We start from the raw sequence: 20988 nt of genomic DNA on the forward strand, positions 1-20988 counted from the left end.
GCGGGCGCGCTCCAACACTAACTCAGACCCACGGCGTAGAGCGGGCGCGCTCCAACACTAACTCAGACCCACGGCGTGCACTCTAACCCCGGATAAGTTGAGTTTACTTAAAAAAATGTAGGAAACTGGTTGCCTTAAAAAAATTATGATGAAAACTTAAGTACGTCTAACTTAAAAAGCTTACAGTTACTGGAATTTCTGTTTTTAGTTCAGTCCACTAAATGCCAAGTTGATTCAACTTACTTTTTTTTGCAAGGTCAACTGCTTTGCAAAAATATTGCACTTAACATCTTTAAGTTAAACACACTCAATTCCAAGTTGATTTAACTTTAATGGCCAACTTCACCCATTTCACATAAGCTTTGTATCGTTAGAAACCCACTCATATTTTTGAATGGTCGTGCATCATTCCCTTATTTTCTGGAGAGACTGGAGAAATCCGTATCGATCTCCAACACTTCCTGTTTTAGATGACGCAATATGACGATTTTTGCGTACAAGAAAATAGGAAGTGTAAGAGGGGATGATTCTCGTAAGACTACAACCACTAGTCCCACCCCCCTCTAGGGGGTGGGACCCACTGACGCTACAGACCTATTAGAGCAGGGGCAGTGGGTGGGACTTCACCAGCAGAAACTAACATCCACAGCATCTGAAGCTAAGTGAAGTAAAATGGCGGAAGGTACTGGATCGGACCTAGAAGATCGGGATTTTGACGATTTGATGCTGGAATCAGATGTTCGTGGCTACCTTTACGAGCCACAATATAGTGATGAGCAGCTGCAGCTCATAGAGGAACCGGAGGCGGCTGCGGCTGCTACAGCTGAGGCCGAAGGCCTGAAAGTCGCGGACGAGGAGCCCGGAATGGCTCGAGCTGGGGCGGATTGGTGGTGCCTTTGCTCTCACTGTGCGCCTATGGACACAGAGGTAGAGTCCGTCTGCTGCAAGGAATTTCAAAGATGTAGATTTCTTCTTGACGAAATCTCTGACTCAGACGAGGACACGGACATATGTGTTGTGGACCATCCTAGTTTCGCGGCGCATATGGACAGCGGCGTCCTGGACACTTATTTCAGAATCCCAAAGGTAAACTGGAAACGTCAGCCAAAGCCTGCAGGGACGAACGGACGTCTGACTGTAAAGTGAGTGTTTTTAAATTCTTTCCGTTACGATCGTGGCATGTTAACTGCATGAAGACCATCTATCGCTAACTGTCTGCTCAATGTTTTTTTCTAGACAATATCGCCTAACGGTCTACCGACACTTTTTGGAATGGGTCCTGCAAGGCGAGAGATTGGGTAGAGGGTCGTTTTACCTTCTTGCGTCGTGCAGACCATCCGACAAAATTATCCTGCTCCAGACGGCCAGTACTGTGGACACCAAGAAGCTGACGACGCTCAGGAGGAACTATGAGTTTCATTGTTTACATTTTTTTTGTTGTTTATTAGTGTTGCTCCAAGTGTATATCCGAGAAATAATTATATTATTGGACGACCAACATTTCACAAGTGGAGCTACTAAGCTACTGTTCCCTTAGATTAAAACAATAGCAGAATAACTTATCATTTTTATAAAGTATAAGTCTAAATTGCAGAGTTAGTTGCATATCAGTTACCGCCTTCCAAGTTTATAATGTTGAACTTTGGTGTAGACAGACAAGAGCAGGAGTTACATTATATTTCTTATTCACAAATGAAGTTTGTCATGGGTAGACAACAAATTAAAATAAACCGAATCAAACTAAATATATTATAATATATATTTCGCGCAAACCTCTTACTAGGAATACCACAACAGCAGTCAATGGATCAATTAACAATACTTTATTAGCACCATCATATGACAGTGATCGGTACTCCTGTTCTCGGGGTGAGGTGCCCCGAGACCCCATTTTCTGTGTAATAGAATACAGAATAGCAGAGCAGAGCAGAGCGAGATGGAGTTGGGTGCTGGGCTGAGGTCTCAGAAGCGGCTTTTGAACAAGGTTGTGGCAGCCTCCTTTGGTGGTTTAGGTACAGGGGCAATGTTGGCTGGCAAAGCAGGTTGTGCCAGGGTGAGTGAGGAGGTTGGGACTTTGAACGTGATGTTAGGGTCATGTCTTCTGTCCATGACCCTGTTGATTAGATGTCTGATAAACTGGGTGGTGTGTGGCGTGAAGAGGGTTTTCAATATCCACTGTTTGGACTTCTTGCAGTACACCTGCTTGAACCGTGGTTCTCCTGTAAATGACAAGGAATATGATTACACAGAAAATCTGAAAGAAGATTTGTCCAGTAGACTTCTCTCCCCAGGAATAGATTAAACCTTGCAGCGACGTATGCCTATTGAGTTAGCTGTGAACTTTCTAATTTTGGTTAATATACTATTCAAAGAGCACATGGTAACACACCTGTCACTGTGGTGGCTTGTTTCCTTTTCACAATGTTTTCATTGTGCTCCAGGATAGCGAGGTAGCACCTCTCCCTCATTCCATCATACAAGAAGGCCTGGCGTTTGGGGAGGTATTTCAGGAGAGCACTATGAAAGATCTCCAGTGGCCATGTGTGCAATTAAAAAGAGAGAATGGATAGGACTAATTAAAACATGTTCATTAGCGTCGTGGAAATATCGTCATAACTAAAATATACAAATTACATTAACCTTGTTTATATACTTACTATTCACATTAAAATTAATTGTATACATTCTCCCTTCCTCTCTCTAAATGAGAGAGGTTAAGATAGTTCACATTTGCATTCCCACTGCAGCCACTAAGTCTGATACTGAGGCCAGGCCTGTTGTGTAGATGCCTTGCAGCCTTGCAGACATGTCTACTTCCCCCATAGTGTTAGCTTGGCCGTTAACATGCGAGAGTAAAAGGGCATCTATTCTCACCAGTATGTTTGAAGAGGGCCATCTTCTCAAGGTCTTTCAATAGCCTTTTGTCTAGGACCAGCGACGACAGGTCCTGAAATGCCACGAGTCCTTCTCAATCCACATCCTCTTCTTCTGCTCACGGGCGGTAAGAGGAGTGTGTTCACACCGATGACGATTTCCGTCACCATCTGTCCATTCGTGTTCATTGCAAGCATGGTGTGGAATGAACTTCCACCGTTTTTGCAGTGCCTGTGTGAAAGAAAAGATTCTCAATAATACTATTACTAAAAAAAATAAAGAAAAATCAGAGCTTATCGCAGCTTTTGCTTCCTTACCTCTACGTCACCCTTACATGTGGCACAGGTAAACCACATGTGGTTGACGACAGACCTGTGAACGATATTAAAATTAGTAATTTTAAACCTTGTAAACCAAAGGAACTTCTGCAAGATTACAATCCAACACTGACCTGGTCCATGAAAGAAGGATTTCATTGCCCCTTTTTTTCCCCTTCTTCAGCATCTTTTTCCTGAAACCTGTGATCGTAAATACAGCATAATTTTGGTCAAACACCAATAATTTCCAATTATTTTTGTATCGTCTCCATTCACCCTGCCTTAGCCATATATATCCTTTTAGTTTAGGTTTATTTAGCTATTACTACTATTGCACAGGGTGTGGCTTGTCACTGGGATTTAGGTAGAACTACAGGTGTGGTGATCAGCAAAATTGTGGATAGTGGGGGGAACAATGTGTGAAGTACCAAACTTTGATAATGGGAGCACTACCCAAATATGACGCATGTAAGGACCTATGATTCTGTTTTGCTATGTGTTGAGAACATTTTGACATCCATGCAGAGGGTTTATAAGATAGCCTCCACACACACCTTCTAGTTTCTCACTCTCAACCCCCTCCCAGAGCTTCGAAGCATTGCTTCCCTCAGCCAGTGTAGACGTGTGGATTGTGTGTTTTCTTGAATGAAAGGAATTCAGCGAGGCTGCACAGATCTGGGCAGGGGTGAAGAGTGATACCATGAGGTATCAATGGGGGGTAGGCGTCAATGGGGGAAGGTCCGGAGAAGAATTGCATGTGTATGTTTACAAGGATGGCAAAAAATACATACCTTCGGCTGTGTGCCAGATGTCAAATTCGTGCTGGACACTAGGATATTGTTCCCAAATTATTTTTTTATTGATGAGGAGCGGTCCGTGGCCATCACCTCCACGTCAAGGCCCAAGTCCAGAAGTTCAGTCATTCCTCTCGTAAAACCCAGTGGCTCCATGGCTCCGGAGCTGGTGGCCTCTGTACACTAAAGATTCAAGTTTGATAAGTCATCAAAATGTTCAACATAGAAAGACTAATTTTCCATTATTGTTATTCTGCATCCATTTATATGTATCTTACCTGCACCAGTTCTGTGTGGAGTATCTCCTTTGTGTCGTCCAACATAAAGGTGTAGTGGCAGTATTTTGCATTGAAGCCTGGCGAGTCACATCGGCCATCACCTGCCAAATGTGGCCTCTTCCCATCTTCCTGTTCCAAATAAACTCTTGCCAAGAGTTCTGTTCTTTTCTCCCTATACACGTTCTCAATAGCAGGGTGCAAGTACGCCTTCTGAATGTTATAAAACGTAGTTGTTCCAATCATTTGGAGTCCCATGGTTTGGCACCAGTCTGAGAGTTCCGTGTATGTGCCGCCCCTGAACAGAACAGCTGCAGCTGAAAGGAGATTAACCTCTGGCATTCCTCTTACGTCAGGTGAAGATGTCCAGGTCCCAGAATGGCCCCCAAGACACATCCATTTCACCCTCCTCTGTGCCCCAGAATCAAAGATGGTCTTCGATGAAATCGGTTTCCCACACATCTGGCAAAATTTGAATAATGACATGAAGCTGGATTCATTGACAATAATCTTCTTTTCAAGCCAGTCCTTTACACCTTCATCCTCTGATGACGACGCCGATGTGGGGGTGAGGGTTGATTCAGACCGATAGCTTTCGTCGGTTTGACCAACTGCAAGGCTACTGGCACTGGTATCGAGGCCTGGTGACTATAATACAAAAGAGATTTATTTTCAATGTTAAATTCCACAAATTACAGTAGTTTTATAATTCCATTACAGACAACATGTTGTACAAACTTACAAACTGTGCTCTGCCAGAGGGAGGATTCTTCATTGGCGCTGACTGGTCTTCCTCATCTTCTGACGACGAGAACAAAGCTGCAGCAGACGTTGTTAGAGTCTGAAATGAGATACGATCAATAAACATTTTAATAACATAAGACTAACATACGTGAAACATCGTAGAACATCGATAACAGCAAACGTCTATAGAATACTCAGCAACCAACAACAACACCTATGACCACAATGAAATGACAGCCAATGCCGGCAATGCGTTGTGCAGTGGGCTACTGCACAACAAATTGCCGGCATGTCTGTCGTTTGATTGTGGTTGCTGAGTTACCACTGAAATCAATGGGTCAGTGGGTGAGATCGGTCGTCAAGATGTGCGCGCAAAGCTACAGTGCCGTCGCGTGAACCAAACGAATAGGAGTTATAAGTTGGCTGTTTACAAAGTAAAGCTGCCGTCTTTCGTATGTTTTTGTCGCATGTTGTTCTAATGTGCCGTCATGTAACAGTAAATATATTATGACATAACCTTATCCATAATAATTCATCTCGGGTTTTGTGGGGTAGCAGCCGACCGAGGAGCCGAGTAGCAAAAGCTCTAGCAGTAACCTGAAGTGCTTACTAGCAGCACTGATTTCAGCAATCAATGATGATCAGCGTCTGTCATCAGTTACACAGATGAGTGAGTCTTACCTCCAGGCACATGCGTTTAGCGCTGCTAGTTGTAGACATGCCGGGCTGTTCATCGTCATATGGAACGGTAAATATTGACGGAATTGCGGTGTTCAAAAGAGCTCCTCTCTTCGTTCCCAGGACATTTAATACGAAATATTCCGGCTTGAAATGGAAGCTGCAAACCTTCTTCAGTTGTATGCCTTCCATGGCTGTGTCTTCTCCAAAATTCGGATGATTGATAGCCTGTAGCCACTGTTTGCAACGCTCCAAATCTCTTATTGGTAGGCGATGAAAACTAACTGCTTGTCCTTTCCTTGTCCTGCTTGAACATCCCAGCACCATGCAAAAGTTCACCATTTCACAAGAAAGAAGTACAAATGAGGGGTAATTTGCTAATGACTTCACAAGAGTTCACTAGAAATGTGGTTTGAATTGATTTTCCAGCTGTCTTGCGGTATCAGCTTGGTAGACGGAACCGCGAGGTCTCTGATAGGCGGAGATCTAGATCAGTGGGAGTGGCCTGCGAAGCTGTGCATCGGGGTGCATGGTGGGAGTTGTTGTCTTCAATCCACAAGCGACAAAAAGTCACTTTCTGCGTTTTCTCGGTCAAGACGGCACCAAATTAGAAATTTATTTCATTACTCAACTACATATAGGACCCAATTTCAATACATATTCATTTCTCCACCGGTGAAATGCTCCTTTAAGTAGGTTACAGGTGTCAAGTCCAGAAAATGCATTGAAGGTGTTGTATGAACCTTTAAATAGTGAGAAAAATAAAACAACAAAGTGACATTGCTTTTGTGTTTTGTTTAACTTAAGAAGTTTTAGCTTAATGTCAGGCTATTAAAATGATAGTAAAATGTTTGTATTGTTTTACAACTTAACTTAAAACTCTGAGCACTGCACTGTGCTACAGGATGGAGACCCATCTGTTTTTAACAGATGACCCTTGAATCATTAGCTCCTGAGACGATATTTAGCATAAAACATTACAGTTTTTCTCGATTGCTTAAGCACAATTTTCAAAACAGGGCCTGTGTTTTCAAAACACTACACACAATTAGCACAACCACACACCCAATTAGCAAAACACTACAGATCCTTTGCAAAATTAAACACTCCTGTAAAAACTATACACTTCTTTTTAAAAACCACACTTTGTTACTATATGAAACACACACGTTTCACATTACTATACTCTGTTTGCACGAGTTACACTCTGCTGTGATAAACCTAAAACACTTTTAGCACTTCTACTTCCCTATGATTAGAGTAGGCTACTATCAACAAAGTACAAATATAATGTAAATTGAAAATGAAATGAAAATGGCGTGGTTATTGACAATGTTAGCTTGGAGCTGCTTGAGTGTTATAGCATTGTTGGCCAAAACCATGTTTACTATCTCCCTCTCTTGCTGTTCTGTGAACATAGGAGGCCTTCCCCCTTGTCGTCCCTGACCCTCAATCCTATGTAGAAAAAAAAACAGTATACAATAGTACAGTAATTTCACAGGAAAAGGTAACAGAAGTGCTGATAGTGCATAGAATACAGTACTGTAAGCAGTGACTGAAACCGTGCAGATGTTTTTGATATGATGATATTTTTACAATACCTATTTTCCAGTCGAAATGTTCTCATCACACTTGCCACTATATATCGGCTTAGATTTGGCTGCACTCGCAGTCCAGCCTCCCTCAGCGTCAGGCCGTGGTTGACAACGACCAGTGTTGCGCGGATCTCATTTGTCAGATTCTGTCCTCTTTGAGCACCTTCTTGTCTTCCTCTTCCTCTTCCTCCTCGTTCTCCTCCTCGTCCTCCTCCTCCTCCTCCTCCTCCTCCTCCTCGTCTTACTCTTTCTCTGACTCTTTCCATTGTGCTTGGAGAACGCTGAACTCACCTAATGCTTTTTATAGTGCTTACACACCTGATTGTTGTGTCTGCAATTAAGCAAACAAGTGTTTGCACACCTTATGACTGTGTTGAACCAATTGGTTGGACGGTGTGGTAATTTGACAGTCAGTGCTTTGGTATTGCAAGGACGTGACTTCATGATAGATTTTTGTGTGTAATGTATGTTAAGTGTGTTTAGTGTTTTGCAAATCACTGTGTGTATTGTTTTGCAAAAAGTGTGAAGCTGACATTGTGCTTATAGTGGTGCAGATCTGGGCTCATGTTATGATCCTTGAGAGTAAGGTTTTGATAATAGTGTCATACTTTTGATTTTAGTGTTTAAGCAATCGAAAAAAACTGTAAAACAAATTCAAAGGCCTCGAAACAATCTTTGTCAGTTGTTTTAACTTTGGACGATTTAATACGGTCACACTAACATCACAACAAATGACATCAAAATTCTTTATAGAAAAAGTGTGCAAAAAAGTCTGAACAATAAGCTTCAAACTGTAGCAGGAAAATTCTTAACCATAGCCAAGTTCACAATGCTGCCACTGCTCACTTCTTAATGCTAGGAGTGGGTGGATATAGAAACATCAGAAGTATTTCCTTACAATTCCGACCAAACATATTTCAGTGCCCATCTATAACATACAATGGATAAACATAAGCAGCAACATGTCAGAAGTGCAACATTTCAACCAAGCAGTCAGGAACCAACTTTACCATTCTTTCTTCATCAATACAAAGGAGTCCCACTGCAGTTTGAATGTATGAGTCCTGGTCAGTGTCATCCTAAAGGAGGAAAGAAACAGATCAGCAAAGAGGAGACAATCAAGACAGACAGGTTTACATTTAACCACCCCCCCAAGAAAATAAACTGAAAGAAAGAAAAAACACACTGCATATACAGGATGACTCCTGGCTCTGTTTCCTTTTCCTTTGTATAGCCACAGCAAGATGAGTTATGTTAACTGAGCACATTTCTTTCTAGCTTTTTGTAGCCAAGTGTTTTCAATCCATTTCAGTCCATTTTGTGCTATTAATCAATCATACAGTTATTCAAATTGTTTGTAGTAAAACTGTATTTGGCAAAAAAGAAAAAAAAAGTCTGAAACATTAATTAATCCTATAACACATGGTATTCATTTATGGTTCAAAATGAAAATGAGCAGAAACAACATGCATCTGCAACATGTTCAACAAATTGATTTACTTACAGTGTGTGTGTGTGTGTGTGTGTGTGTGTGTGTGTGTGTGTGTGTGTGTGTGTGTGTGTGTGTGTGTGTGTGTGTGTGTGTGTGTGTGTGTGTGTGTGATTTTGAGTCGTGTGTCCCGACAAAAGCCTGTCGGCACGCTAAAATGTCCAACCACTGTGAAATGTCCCCTGTTGTCAGCGATTACATAGCCAACGTGGTCTTATTATAGCCCGATCATTAACTTAAAGCCACACAGAAAGAATAAAGCATCCAGCATATGATTTCACCAATGTGTGTGAGGGCATACGCAGCAGGGATGATCGCACAGTGAAATGCAGGGAGTTTATAGAAAAATGTATGTCAAATTTGTCAGTTTGCCATTTGTCTTGTCAATACGTTAACCTGCATATTATTTATTTCAACTGAGATCCGGCCGCAATTCCTCCCAGAGGCTATTACTTTTTTTCACGCAATCCACCCAACCCGTGGATTATCCACGGTGTCGGCAGGTATGACATCTCTACTAGTCTTGACTTTACTAGTTGGTAAACACTGCCCGTGAGCTCCAGCTGTCCGCGGGAATCCCTCGCACAACTGGTGGCGGGGTTCCCTCCATGTTAACAATGGATAGGCTATTTGGGATTCCCCCAAATTTCTGGCATGCCAAACTTTTCGTTGTGGGGTTTTCGAACGAATCGGGGCAAAATAAGGCTGAAATCGTGTAGTCTGAACCAGCCCCAGCTGCCCTTAGTACAGACTGCTGGGTTAACCCAGATATGTTGAGTTTGTCTTTTTTTATTTTTTTATAATACGGCGGTGCGCCATAATTACCCATCTTGAACTTTTGACTGTTCTTCGATCCATCCCAGCCAGAGGGCGACCCGGGTACAAACTCTTCGTTTGTTGGGTATGCTTTAAATGCATACATTGTTTCTGCCAGTTTTTCAAGGATTTCATGTTTCAGTTCTTTTGTCTCTTTCAGATATCTGGCATCCCTGAGCTACAGCCGGTTACCTTGACGTAGTCTGTATTCAACATCAAATGGGAATTTGGGGATTTCAAATACATCTGGCCACTGAAAACTTCTGTCTGAAGAGGAGATGGACCGGATATCTGTGTCTGCCTGGCTGCTTGTGTCACTGCATGTTTCATGGACTGGTATAAGTTTGATCACTGGAATGATTTTGATAGTTGGTTTCTCAGGGAGCTCAGACAGATCGGTGAGTTTACACAGTTCATTGTTAAATTCAGGATCTTGGTATTGCAAGTTAAAGCTGTAGCTTGTCAAGAACCTGATGGCCTGATTCAGCACATTGAGTGTGAAATAATGTTTGCCTATCAGGTCTGAAAGACACAATGACACCTCGATTGGAACAATGCCTTCCAAGATATCGTGCAAGATGTCAGGAGGGTACCCACTCACCACATGAAAGTGCTTTAGCTTTTGAGATAAAGGACCTGCTCCTCTCACACCATAAGAGCGACCCAATCTAGGATCCCCTCGCACCTCTTGCACCTGCCTATCATGGGATTCTTTATCTCGCATGTGAAAGAAACCAGAACATACATCATGCTGTTGAGTGTCACTTCTACTGGCTGAACAGAATCTGCAGAATTTCTCGACACTGAAGCTCTCCAAGAATCCTGCAAGAGAGTGAGCACCAAGATTGTCCGCTGCAACTTACATAACAGTACCTTTGACCCTTGCACCTAACTGCTCCAGGAAAATGCCATTTTGCTCAACAAACTGAAGATCATAGATCAGAGGTTGCAGTACTTTTGCATAACCCCACGCTTTGACTGTATTTTGCTGGTATGTTCGCAATAACCCAGTAAACTGCACACATCTTATGTTTCAACTTTGATGTTCCAAGAGGATTGGCTACTTCAAAGTCATCAATGTAAAGGCCAAGAGCAATTGTGAACTCATCCTTTGAAAGAAGTGATGATTTTCGCTGAAGTACTTCCCATCTGCATATGACCTGTATTCCTGTGGGAATACAGGTCCTTTCTCTCACATAGCTTTGTCTAAAACATCAGTATTGTTAAGAAACTTCTGTATCATGGGAACAATTGGAACATATGCAAGAGTTTTTTGGCCTTTTTCCACAAAGTATTCAATTGGATTTACCAGTAAAAACTCTCTGTTCACATAGGCTGCTCTTTTTTTGGCAGTTCCTAAAGGTCCATCTTTGGAACAATGTGACATTATGTTACTTTCTGACACAGCACTCATAATCTCTTTAACAAACGTTTCATCCATGTGACAGTTATATTTGCTTAATAAAGTCCTGATTCTGTTTTGTAGAAGTGGTTGTGACAGCTGATTGATTTGCCAAAGCTGTTATACCGCATCTTGCACAGCACTCTCTAATGTGCAAAACAGCTTGCATCTTAAGTAGAAGAGATGCTAAGTTGTGCACAACCTACTTTTCTAAATCATGGAGATCACGGTCACTGGTTACCTCACTGACCTCGCCTATGTCTTCAATATCATCTGCATCTGACATTTGCTCTTTTGCAGCATCACCATCATGACTTAAAACATCATCAACAACGATTTCTGACATAAACCTCTTCCAGTTCTGTTCTTTATGTACTTTGCTCTTGTGTGCTTTGAACGTGGAGTAAACACTGCTTCCAAAGTTACAGTCTTTATAATGACATCTGACCTTATGGTTTACTTTTAGATGCACAGAATGCAGGTGAGTGAAAAACTCATTCTCTGAACAAGACTCAGCAAACTCACATGACTGACAACTAAACTTAACTGGTCCATCTGCTAGTTGCTGATATGCAGTTTTGGTATGAACGCGGGAAACATGCACTTTAAGTGCATTTAGTGATTTAAACATACACAGACATTCCTGATGTAAACAAGGAAATGGCTCTATTCTCCCGTAACTTCTATGCTTGAGCCTATAATGTTGAAACAGCTTTGCTCTCTTTTCACAGCTAAAAGCACAATACTTGCACTTCCAAATCATTGTGTTTGAATTCTGCTTTGAACAGTTTATCCGTAGTGTCTGAACATTGAAACTGTGTGTTTCTAATGTTCCCTAATTAGCCGAAATGACCCTGAATGTCCTTTGGAGGGACAATATGGGCAAATGTATGAACTTAGTTGCAGTAGCACAGCAAAGAAAAGCGACGGGACTGCGTTTCCCCCACGCAAAGAGCCCGTCGCCGTCTCAGTCCAGATCCCGGTGTGGTATCTAGACGGTGAAAGTCTTTACTGTGATGTTTTATTGCTCACAAAAAGCTACTAGAGTGAGAAAACTAGCTCTATCATAGGAAGCAGGCTAAGCTGAGCGATGAATATCGAACATTAGAACAGTTTACACTGCTAGCAAACAACCCCTCCCCCACCGAAGAAATGTCGGCTAGTGGACAGCCAGCTATCGCCTTAAAATGTCCGTCGGACCTGTTAACATTAAACGTCTTCACCCCACAAAGAAAAAAACTATAACTCCAGTTGCTCATCAGTAGTTCCTCGAATTCACGCAACAGCATTAACGGTTATAGTATGGTCGGAGGGCTGTCGGGCTCAGCGCGGCGGTCCGGCTTGGACTGTCGGACACGGTCGCGGTCTGCAACTGCGGCGTCTCAACTCAGTGGATTTTGAAAAAGAGGCGTGGTGTAACAAAAACATTGAAGTTTAAGGTTAATTATTCATGCATTCACCAATAACTGTTGATGGGTAGAATTCACTCAGGACTGTATAGCAATGGCATGTTACTTAGATTTTCAAGTGTATTGCAATTAAGTCTTTAATAACATATAAAATCCAGGCTAACCGTGTTGAGCGGGCGCGCTCCAATACTTAACAAAGCGGGCCGGACTTTCCACACTTTCGCCGTTGAAACATGTTTACTGTTACATACATACACACAGACACACACATACATATATACATACATACACACACGCACACACACACACACACACACACACACACACACACACACACACACACACACACACACACACACACCCACACACACACACACACACACACACACACACACACACACACACACACACACACACACGCACACACACACACCTGTGCTGCCTGTCCGCCTTGCTTCACTAAAAATCCCTCCCCCCTCCCTTCTCCTCCTCCCTCCCTCCCTCCCTCTCCCTCCCCATCCTCCCCCTCCTCTATTCTCCCCCTCCCTTCACCTCCTCCCTCCCTCCACTCCTCCCTCCCCCTCCTCTATTCTCTCCCCCTCCCTCCCCCCTCCCCCTCCTCTCACTCCTCTATTCTTTCCCCCTTCCCCCCCCTCCATCCCCCTCCCTTCTCCTCCTCCCTCCCTCCACTCCTCCCTCCCCCTCCTCTATTCTCTCCCCCTCCCTCCCCCCTCCCCCTCCTCTCACTCCTCTATTCTTTCCCCCTTCCCCCCCCTCCATCCCCCTCCCTTCTCCTCCTCCCTCCATCCCTCTTCCTCCCCTCCCTCCCCCTCCTCTATTCTCTCCCCCTCCCTCCCTCCCCCTCCTGTCCCTCCCCCTCCTCTATTCTCTCCCCCTCGCTGACTGACTGGTGGGCGGGGCTGCTTTGTCCCAGAATGCACTGGGGCGGTCCTCAGAGGTGTTGTCATGGTAATGAGTCTGAATGGGAGGTAATGGGATGTTAATACAGGGGGAGACCCCCCCCCCCCTGACCTGCACCCAACACTTCCCCCTAGATCGCCCCACCGAGAGTCAGTGTATAGATCTATGAGAGAGAGAGAGAGAGAGAGAGAGAGAGAGAGAGAGAGAGAGAGAGAGAGAGAGAGAGAGAGAGAGAGAGAGAGAGAGAGAGAGAGAGAGAGAGAACCAGTTATACAACACAGAGACATTTGAATCAATCACTTCATACACCTATACAGCAACATCCCTACCAAATCAGATTCAGAGCAAACTCAAAATACAGAAAACTTAAACAAATTAGAATTGGCCATCAGAGACTCCCAGAACCCTTTAGATCTATTAATCACTGAAAAACAAGTGGAAGAAAAATTAAACAACTTTAAGCCCAAAAAATCAGAATTGACGGCATCCTAAACGAGATTTTGAAACACAGCAGTAAAAAAATCTGATTGGCTATTCGAAAATAATTCAACTTGATCCTGAGTGTAGGTTACTTCCCAGACGTCTGGAATCGTGGTCTGATAACAACTATTTTTAAAAATGGAAATAAATCTGACTCTCATAATTACAGAGGGCTCATAGACTTCCTTATGAAACACAATGTCCTGAGCAAAAGTCAAATTGGATTCATACCAAATCACTGCACATCTGATCATATTTACACCCTACACACCCTGGTAGACAAATATATCATTCAAAACTAATGCTAAATATTTGCTTGTTTCATTGATTTCAAAAAAGCATCCGACTCAATTTGGCACATTGGATTACATTACAAACTTCTTCAAAGCGGTGTAGGGGGTAAAGCATATGACATAATAAAATCAATGTACACAAACAACATGTGTAGCATCAAGATTGGACAGAAGCAAAAAGATTTTATTTCTCAGGAGCGGGGAGTGAGACAGGGCTGCTGTCTATCACCTGCACTGTTCAACATTTGCATAAATGAGCTGGCCTCCGTTCTGGAACAGTCCACAGTGCCGGGTCTCACTCTCCACAACACTGAGATCAAATTCCTGCTTTACGCAGATGATTTAATCCTGTTAAATCCCACAAAAGAAGGACTTCAACAGAGTCTAGACCTACTAGACCGTTACTGTCAGACCTGGGCCCTGTTGTTAACATTAAGAAAACAAAATCCATTATATTCCAGAAAAGACCCAGATGTCTGGGAAACACATTGCACTTCACAATAGGAACACATGAAATAGAAAACTGTTCAGAATATAATTATTTAGGCCTGAAAATAAGTCCCACTGGAAGTTTCAATCCAGCAGTCAATGAACTGAGAGAGAAAGCATGCAGGACTTTTTATGCAATCAAAAGACAAATTTACATTCAGATTCCAATTCTAATTTGGCTCAAACTGTTTCAAACAATTATTGTCCTGCTCTATGGAAGTGAAGTGTTGGGCCCACAAACAAACCAACTTTTTGACCGATGGGAAAAACCTCCAATTGAAATTGCAAACACAGAATTTTGTAAAAGCATTCTGCAGGTACACAGGACAACCACTAACAGCGTCTGCAGAGCTGAATTAGGCCAATATACCCTGCTATTAAAAATCCAAAAACAATCAATTAAATATTGGCTACATCTAAAACGAAGTGGCCCCCACTCCTCCCAGCACAAAGCCCTGCAAGCCAAGAGATGAACAGGAGTCCCCTCACTCAGCTGGTCCTGAGGCTCTGTCCACAGACAGGTTCCCCCTCTGCTCAGCCCCAGGACCAGTCGGAGAACATATCAATTAGACTCAACCAAATTATAAAACATCAGAAACAAACCTACCTCACCCATTGGAACACTAAAACACACACACAGAGCAAAATGCAGTGTTATCTGGCCCTAAACAGACAGTACACTGTGGCCCCCTACCTGACCACAGTCACTGATGTTAGTTACAAAGTACAGACTGAGCGCTCACAGCCTGGCCATAGAAACAGGCCGACATAGGAAAACATGGCTGCCCAAACAGGAGCGGCTGTGCCAGCAGTGTGAAGAAGCTGCTGTAGAGACCGAGCAGCACTTCCTCCTACACTTCCCCAAATTAAAAAATGTCTGCGAAGTATACTTTAGCAAATTCGGCCAAAAACACCCACATTTTATAAACTCCAATGTAGACCAACTACAAATATCAATGGGAGAGAGAAAAGAGAGCTCCGTCCTCGCAGGACAGTTTATTTCAGCTTGCCACAACATGAGAGGATGACATTCTACACCAGGCCTCACTCTTCTATTATCTCATCTCATCTCATCTTCATCCGCTTATCCGGGGTCGGGTCGCGGGGGGAGCAGCTCAAGCCGGGGGCCCCAGACTTCCCTTTCCCGGGCCACATTGACCAGCTCTGACGGGGGGATCCGCAGGCGTTCCCAGGCCAGTGTTGAGATATAATCTCTCCACCTAGTCCTGGGTCTTCCCCGAGGTCTCCTCCCCACTGGACGTGCCTGAAACACCTCCCAAGGGAGGCGCCCAGTGGGCATCCTTACCAGATGCCCGAACCACCTCAGCTGACTCCTTTCTAAGTAAAGGAGCAGCGGCTCTAATCCGAGTTCCTCACGGATGGCTGAGCTTCTCACCCTATCCCTAAGGGAGACGCCAGCCACCCTTCTGAGAAAACTCATCTCGGCCGCTTGTACCCGCGATCTCGTCCTTTCGGTCATTACCCAACCCTCATGACCATAGGTGAGGATAGGAACGAAGATCGACCGGTAGATCGAGAGCTTTGCCTTGCGGCTCAGCTCTCTTTTCGTAACAACGGTGCGGTAAAGCGAACGCAATACCGCCTCCGCTGCTCCGATTTGCCAGCCAATCTCACGTTCCATCGTACCCTCACTCGCAAAAAACCCCTAGGTACTTGAACTCCTTAACTTGGGCTAAGGACTAATTTCCTACCCGGAGTAAGCAATCCACCGGTTTCCTGCTAAGAGTCATGGCCTCAGATTTAGCGGTGCTGATCCTCATCCCAGCCGCTTCACACTCGGCCGCCAGCCGATCCAGTGAGTGCTGAAGGTCACAGGCCGATGATCCAATGAGGACCACATCATCTGCAAAAAGCAGTGACAAGATCCTCAGACCACTGAACTGCAATCCCTCCCCTCCCCGACTACGCCTCGATATCCTGTCCATGTATATCACAAACAGGATTGGTGACAAGGCGCAGCCCTGGCGGAGACCAGCACCCACTGAGAACGAAACTGACTGGCTGCCGAGGACGCGAACACAGCTCTCGCTTTGGCAGTACAGAGATTGGATGGCCCTGAGGAGAGAGCCCCTTACCCCATACTCCCGCAGCACCTCCCACAGTTTCTCCCGGTCATACGCCTTTTCCAGATCCATTGTTCGCATTGTTCCTCTTCAATCTGAGGTTCGACGATCGGCCGAACCCTCCTTTCCAGCACCTTGGAGTAGACTTTACCAGGGAGGCTGAGAAGTGTGATACCCTGGTAATTGGCACACACTCTCCGGTCCCCCTTTTTGAACAGGGGAACCACCACCCCGGTTTGCCACTCCTTTGGCACTGTACCCGACTCCCACGCAATGCTGAATAGGCGAGTCAACCATGACAGCCCCTCAACACCCAGGACCAGAATGCTTTTACAAAATTCAGTGTTTGCAATTTCAATTGGAGGTTTTTCCCATTGGTCAAAAAGTTGGTTTGTTTGTGGGCCCAACACTTCACTTACATAGAGCAGGAAGATAATTGTTTGAAGTAGTTTGAGCCAAATTAGAATTGGAATCTGAATGTAAATTTGTCATTTGATTGCATTAAAAGCCATGCGTGTGTTTCCTCTATCAAATCATTGACTGCTGGATTGAAACTTCCAGTGGAGCTTATTTTCAGGCCTAAATAATTATATTCTAAACAGTTTCTATTTCATGTTTTCCTATTGTGAAGTGCAATGTGTCTCAGTGTTGTGGAGAGTGAGACCAGGCACTGTGGACTGTCCCAGAATGGAGGCCAGCTCATTTATGTAAATGTTGAACAGTGCAGGTGATAGACAGCAGCCCTGTCTCACTCCCCGCTCCTGAGAAATAAAGTCTGTTTGCTTGTGTCCAATCTTGATGCTGCACATGTTGTTTGTGTACATTGAATTTATTATGTCATATGCTTTACCCCCTACACCGCTTTGAAGAAGTTTTTAAAGTAATCCAATCTGCCAAATTGAGCCGATTGCTTTTTTGAAATCAATGAAACTGATTGTTTTGGTTGACGTATTTGTCTACCAGGGTGTGTAGGGTGTAAATATGATCAGATGTGCGGTGATTTGGTATGAATCCAATTTGACTTTTGCTCAGGATATTGTGTTTCATATGGAGGTCTATGAGTATCAAATTAATAATGCTGCAGAAAACCTTCCCCAGGTTACTGTTCACACAAATGCCTCTGTAATTATCAGGGTCAGATTTATTTCCATTTTTAAAAATAGGTGTTACGAGACCACGATTCCAGACGTCTGGGAAGGAACCTACACTCAGGATCAAGTTGAATAATTTTAGAATAGCCAATCTGATTTTTCTACTGCTGTGTTTCAACATCTCGTTTAGGATGCCGTCAATTCCACTTGATTTTTTTGGCTTAAGGTTGTTTAATTTTTCTTCCACTTGTTTTTCAGTGATTAACAGATCTAAAGGGTTCTGGGAGTCTTTGATGGCCAATTCTAATTTGTTTAAGTTTTCTGTAATTTGAGTTTGCTCTCAATCTGATTTGATGGGGATGTTGCTGTATAGGTTTTTGAAGTGATTGATCCAAATGTCTCCATCTTGTATAACTGGTTCATTGGGTTTGGTTTTGTTTAGATTTTTCCAATTTTCCCAGAATTTGTTTGTGAATATGGAATCCTGAATTATTGTCAGTTGTTTGAGTTTGTATTAAGCCTTTTTGTTCTTGAGAGTACGTTTGTATTGTTTGAGCATGTCACAGTAAAGAAGGCGAACGTCTGTATTGCTTGGGTCTCTGTGTTTCTAATTGGATCATTTTCTATGTTATTTTCTTTTCTCTATAAAACCAATTGTTTATTTATGAGTTATAGTTATACAGATTTGGTTATTTTTTCCAACTGCATTTTCTATGCCTTCTTTGCTGTGAGCATGTGTGGTGTCCAGAAAGCTGTCTAATTGTGTCTGAATTTGTGGATGCCCGATTGCTTTCTGGAACTCTTGTTCACTGTTTGGGGCCCATCTGAAGGTTCTGGGGATGTTAATCCGATTACTGGGCTGTGATGGTGGGTTGTTAGTTTCTGTCCTTTTAATGAACACAGTAATTTGGCTGTGAAAGAGGGGTTAGTGGTTTGACTGTGGTCTGAGAGAGAAAGGGTCTAAATCTGTTATCATATAATCCACTGCTAATGCCAAGAGGTGAGCAGAAGGTGAGTCTTCCCAAGGAGTCACCTACCATTAACAATGTACAGACCGAGGCTTTGGCACAGCTGGAGCAGCTCTCTTCCATTCTTGTTCATCGGGGGGGGGGGGGGTCAGAATTATGGCGAGGAAGGTTAGTGGTGTTTTGGGGAAAGTTTTGGCCAAATATATGGACGTTACCGTTATCAGGGTTTGAGTCTGGACGGCAGCATTGAGGTCACCACAGATCAGCACATTTCCCTGGGCCTGAAATCTGCAGATCTGGGTGTGGAGGTTGGGGAATGTTTCCTCACTGTAGTAGGGAGAGTCGATGGGGGGAACATATACCGTGGACAGAAATAAATCTCTGTCTGTGCTGGTTATATTTTCTGATATTTTTATCCAAATTGTTGAGTGGTCTTGGGGGTGGCTCCATCCTGGCGTCGTCCTAAGGCTGCATCCTTGAGGGCTCTAGCAAAGACCCCCACCATGTCTCTGCGGAGGTGCGCGTGGTCGTGGTGGTTGCTGATGTTCAGTGCAGGGTGGTGGGCCAGGTGTACGTTGGGCAGGGGGGAACATCCTCGGTAGATATCGGCATTCACCCTGTGGATGGTGGCGGGGTAAAAGTCTCTCCGGGGCAGGATGGTGGAGATGGTGATCCTGGAGAGGGGGAAGGTGTGTGTAGCTTTCTGTGCCACTCTCCTCACACACTCTGCCACTCTCTCCTGCTGGGCCCGTAGATCGTTGGTGCCTGTATGGATGATAATGTGCCCGGGTGACCCAGGGTGGGCTCAGTCAGCAGCTCGAGGGCAGTGGCAGTTGTTGGGCACCATAATTTGCAGGCTTTTTTCCCCGGGAACAGCTGTTCTTCGTTGATACATTTACTGTTTGAATCCATTAAAATGATAATGTCAGCGTCTGTGGGTATCTTTGGCTTTTTTTTGTTGGTAGGAGGGGTTGTTGGTATTGGTTGTGGTGTTGTAGGTAGGTTCAGGTTGACGGGGGGTGTTTCTGATTGTTTGGGGGTTGGTTTTTCTTGGAGTCTTTCAATTTGCTTTGTCAAATTCTCAATCGTTTGGTCTTTGAGGAGGAGCTCTTCTTTGACAGCGCTGAGGCCTCTCCTCATCTCCTCCCTGCTGCTCCTTCACCTCTCCTCTGAGCTCCAGCAGGGAGGCCCTGAACTCAGCCCCTAACAGGCTCCTCTGCTCCTCTAGCTGCTGCTGCTGCTGCTGCTGGCTGCTGTTGTTCAGCCGCTCCTTCAGTTCCACCAGCTCAACCTCTTGAAGAGACAGGCTCTGCCTCAACAAAGCCACAGTGGACACAGTGTGGAGCAGCTCTCCTCTTCTTGGGTCTTCTCTATCTCTGTGTTGTTGTTAATGTCTGTTGGGGTCTGATTTGTGGTCCCAGTCAGGCTTTTTATTGTGTTGAAGCTTTGGTTAATGGAGCTGAGGCTTGCCTGACTGCCTTGAAACATGACAGTGCCATTGTGGTACATGTTGACGGTGAATGGGGGGTCGCTGTCCGTCTCCTCGATTACAATTTGTCTCCCACTACAGATCCCCCTTTTCTAGTGGTGGCTGTAGTGGGTACATATGGCCTCATGCCAGGCTTCAGTGTTCTCCGTGAACATTAGCACGCTGTCAGCAGGGCACAATAGGTGTGTCATCAGGGGTTGCTGTTGCATGAGCCAAGATTTTAGGTAGCGTGGTAGCCTTTAGCTTAAATTAGCTTCAAAAAGCTTAAATTAGTTATAAGGCTTCAGCCCTGTTTTCCAAATGGGTAAGGGTTACAACTTCTGTAGGTCCCAATATATTTGATCCTTTTTGTTTTGGTGTCACTGGTCATGTCTCATCAATGTTTTGAGTTTTTTTTTAGCTTCCTACCTCTATTCTGCTAGCAGCCTGCTTGACAGGCTCTCCTCCTGGGTTTCCCTGTTTTCCCAATCAGCCGTCTTTATTCCATTAGCTGCTGTGCTCAAGGGCTTCATTCAGTTGGTCATTTTTTAAGTTTATCTCAATTTAAAAAGTTAAAACACCTGTAATTTGTAATTTTGAGTGGAGCTCTAGTGAAACCTGACTGTCTCTCTCTGTCTCTCGCTCCTCTCTCTCTCTCTCTCTCTCTCTCTCTCTCTCTCTCTCTGTCTCTCTCTCTCTCTCTCTCTCTCTCTCTCTCTGTCTCTGTCTCTCTCTGTCTCTCTCTCTCGCTCTCTCTCTCTCTCTCTGTCTATGTCTCTCTCTCTCTCTCTCTCTCTCCTC

The 20988-nt window shown here is 44.1% G+C and overlaps 2 protein-coding genes and 1 long non-coding RNA gene across 3 annotated transcripts; 1 reads left to right on the forward strand and 2 right to left on the reverse strand.

Moving 5' to 3' along the window:
- Positions 1-490: 490 nt before the first annotated feature.
- LOC130385435 (uncharacterized) lies at positions 491-2132 on the forward strand. Its single transcript, XM_056593939.1, has 3 exons — positions 491-1142; positions 1237-1421; positions 2125-2132. The coding sequence occupies exons 1-3, from the start codon at positions 673-675 to the stop codon at positions 2130-2132; spliced, it is 663 nt and encodes a 220-aa protein (XP_056449914.1). The 5' UTR covers positions 491-672.
- Positions 2133-2868: 736 nt separating this feature from the next.
- On the reverse strand, positions 2869-3366 carry LOC130386379 (uncharacterized). Its single transcript, XR_008896118.1, has 3 exons — positions 3326-3366; positions 3192-3246; positions 2869-3105 (listed from the first exon to the last, which is right to left on the reverse strand). It is a non-coding gene; the product is annotated as an uncharacterized LOC130386379 (long non-coding RNA).
- Positions 3367-3847: 481 nt separating this feature from the next.
- Positions 3848-6071, reverse strand: LOC130385436 (uncharacterized). Its single transcript, XM_056593940.1, has 4 exons — positions 5686-6071; positions 5003-5101; positions 4264-4908; positions 3848-3856 (listed from the first exon to the last, which is right to left on the reverse strand). The coding sequence occupies exons 1-4, from the start codon at positions 6022-6024 to the stop codon at positions 3848-3850; spliced, it is 1092 nt and encodes a 363-aa protein (XP_056449915.1). The 5' UTR covers positions 6025-6071.
- Positions 6072-20988: the final 14917 nt, after the last annotated feature.

Source organism: Gadus chalcogrammus, chromosome 7 (genome assembly GCF_026213295.1).
Source record: "Gadus chalcogrammus isolate NIFS_2021 chromosome 7, NIFS_Gcha_1.0, whole genome shotgun sequence".
Lineage (NCBI taxonomy): Eukaryota > Metazoa > Chordata > Actinopteri > Gadiformes > Gadidae > Gadus > Gadus chalcogrammus.

What these genes read in the sequence shown, in the direction of transcription:
- LOC130385435 (XM_056593939.1), top strand. Translation starts at nt 673, where the DNA reads ATGGCGGAAGGTACTGGATCGGACCTAGAAGATCGGGATTTTGACGAT. An exon ending in AACGGACGTCTGACTGTAAA is followed by an intron (nt 1,143 to 1,236) that starts GTGAGTGTTTTT and finishes GTTTTTTTCTAG; the next exon opens with ACAATATCGCCTAACGGTCT.
- LOC130385436 (XM_056593940.1), bottom strand. Translation starts at nt 6,024, where the DNA reads ATGGTGAACTTTTGCATGGTGCTGGGATGTTCAAGCAGGACAAGGAAA. An exon ending in CTAAACGCATGTGCCTGGAG is followed by an intron (nt 5,102 to 5,685) that starts GTAAGACTCACT and finishes ATCTCATTTCAG; the next exon opens with ACTCTAACAACGTCTGCTGC. An exon ending in CCTCTGGCAGAGCACAGTTT is followed by an intron (nt 4,909 to 5,002) that starts GTAAGTTTGTAC and finishes TTTGTATTATAG; the next exon opens with TCACCAGGCCTCGATACCAG.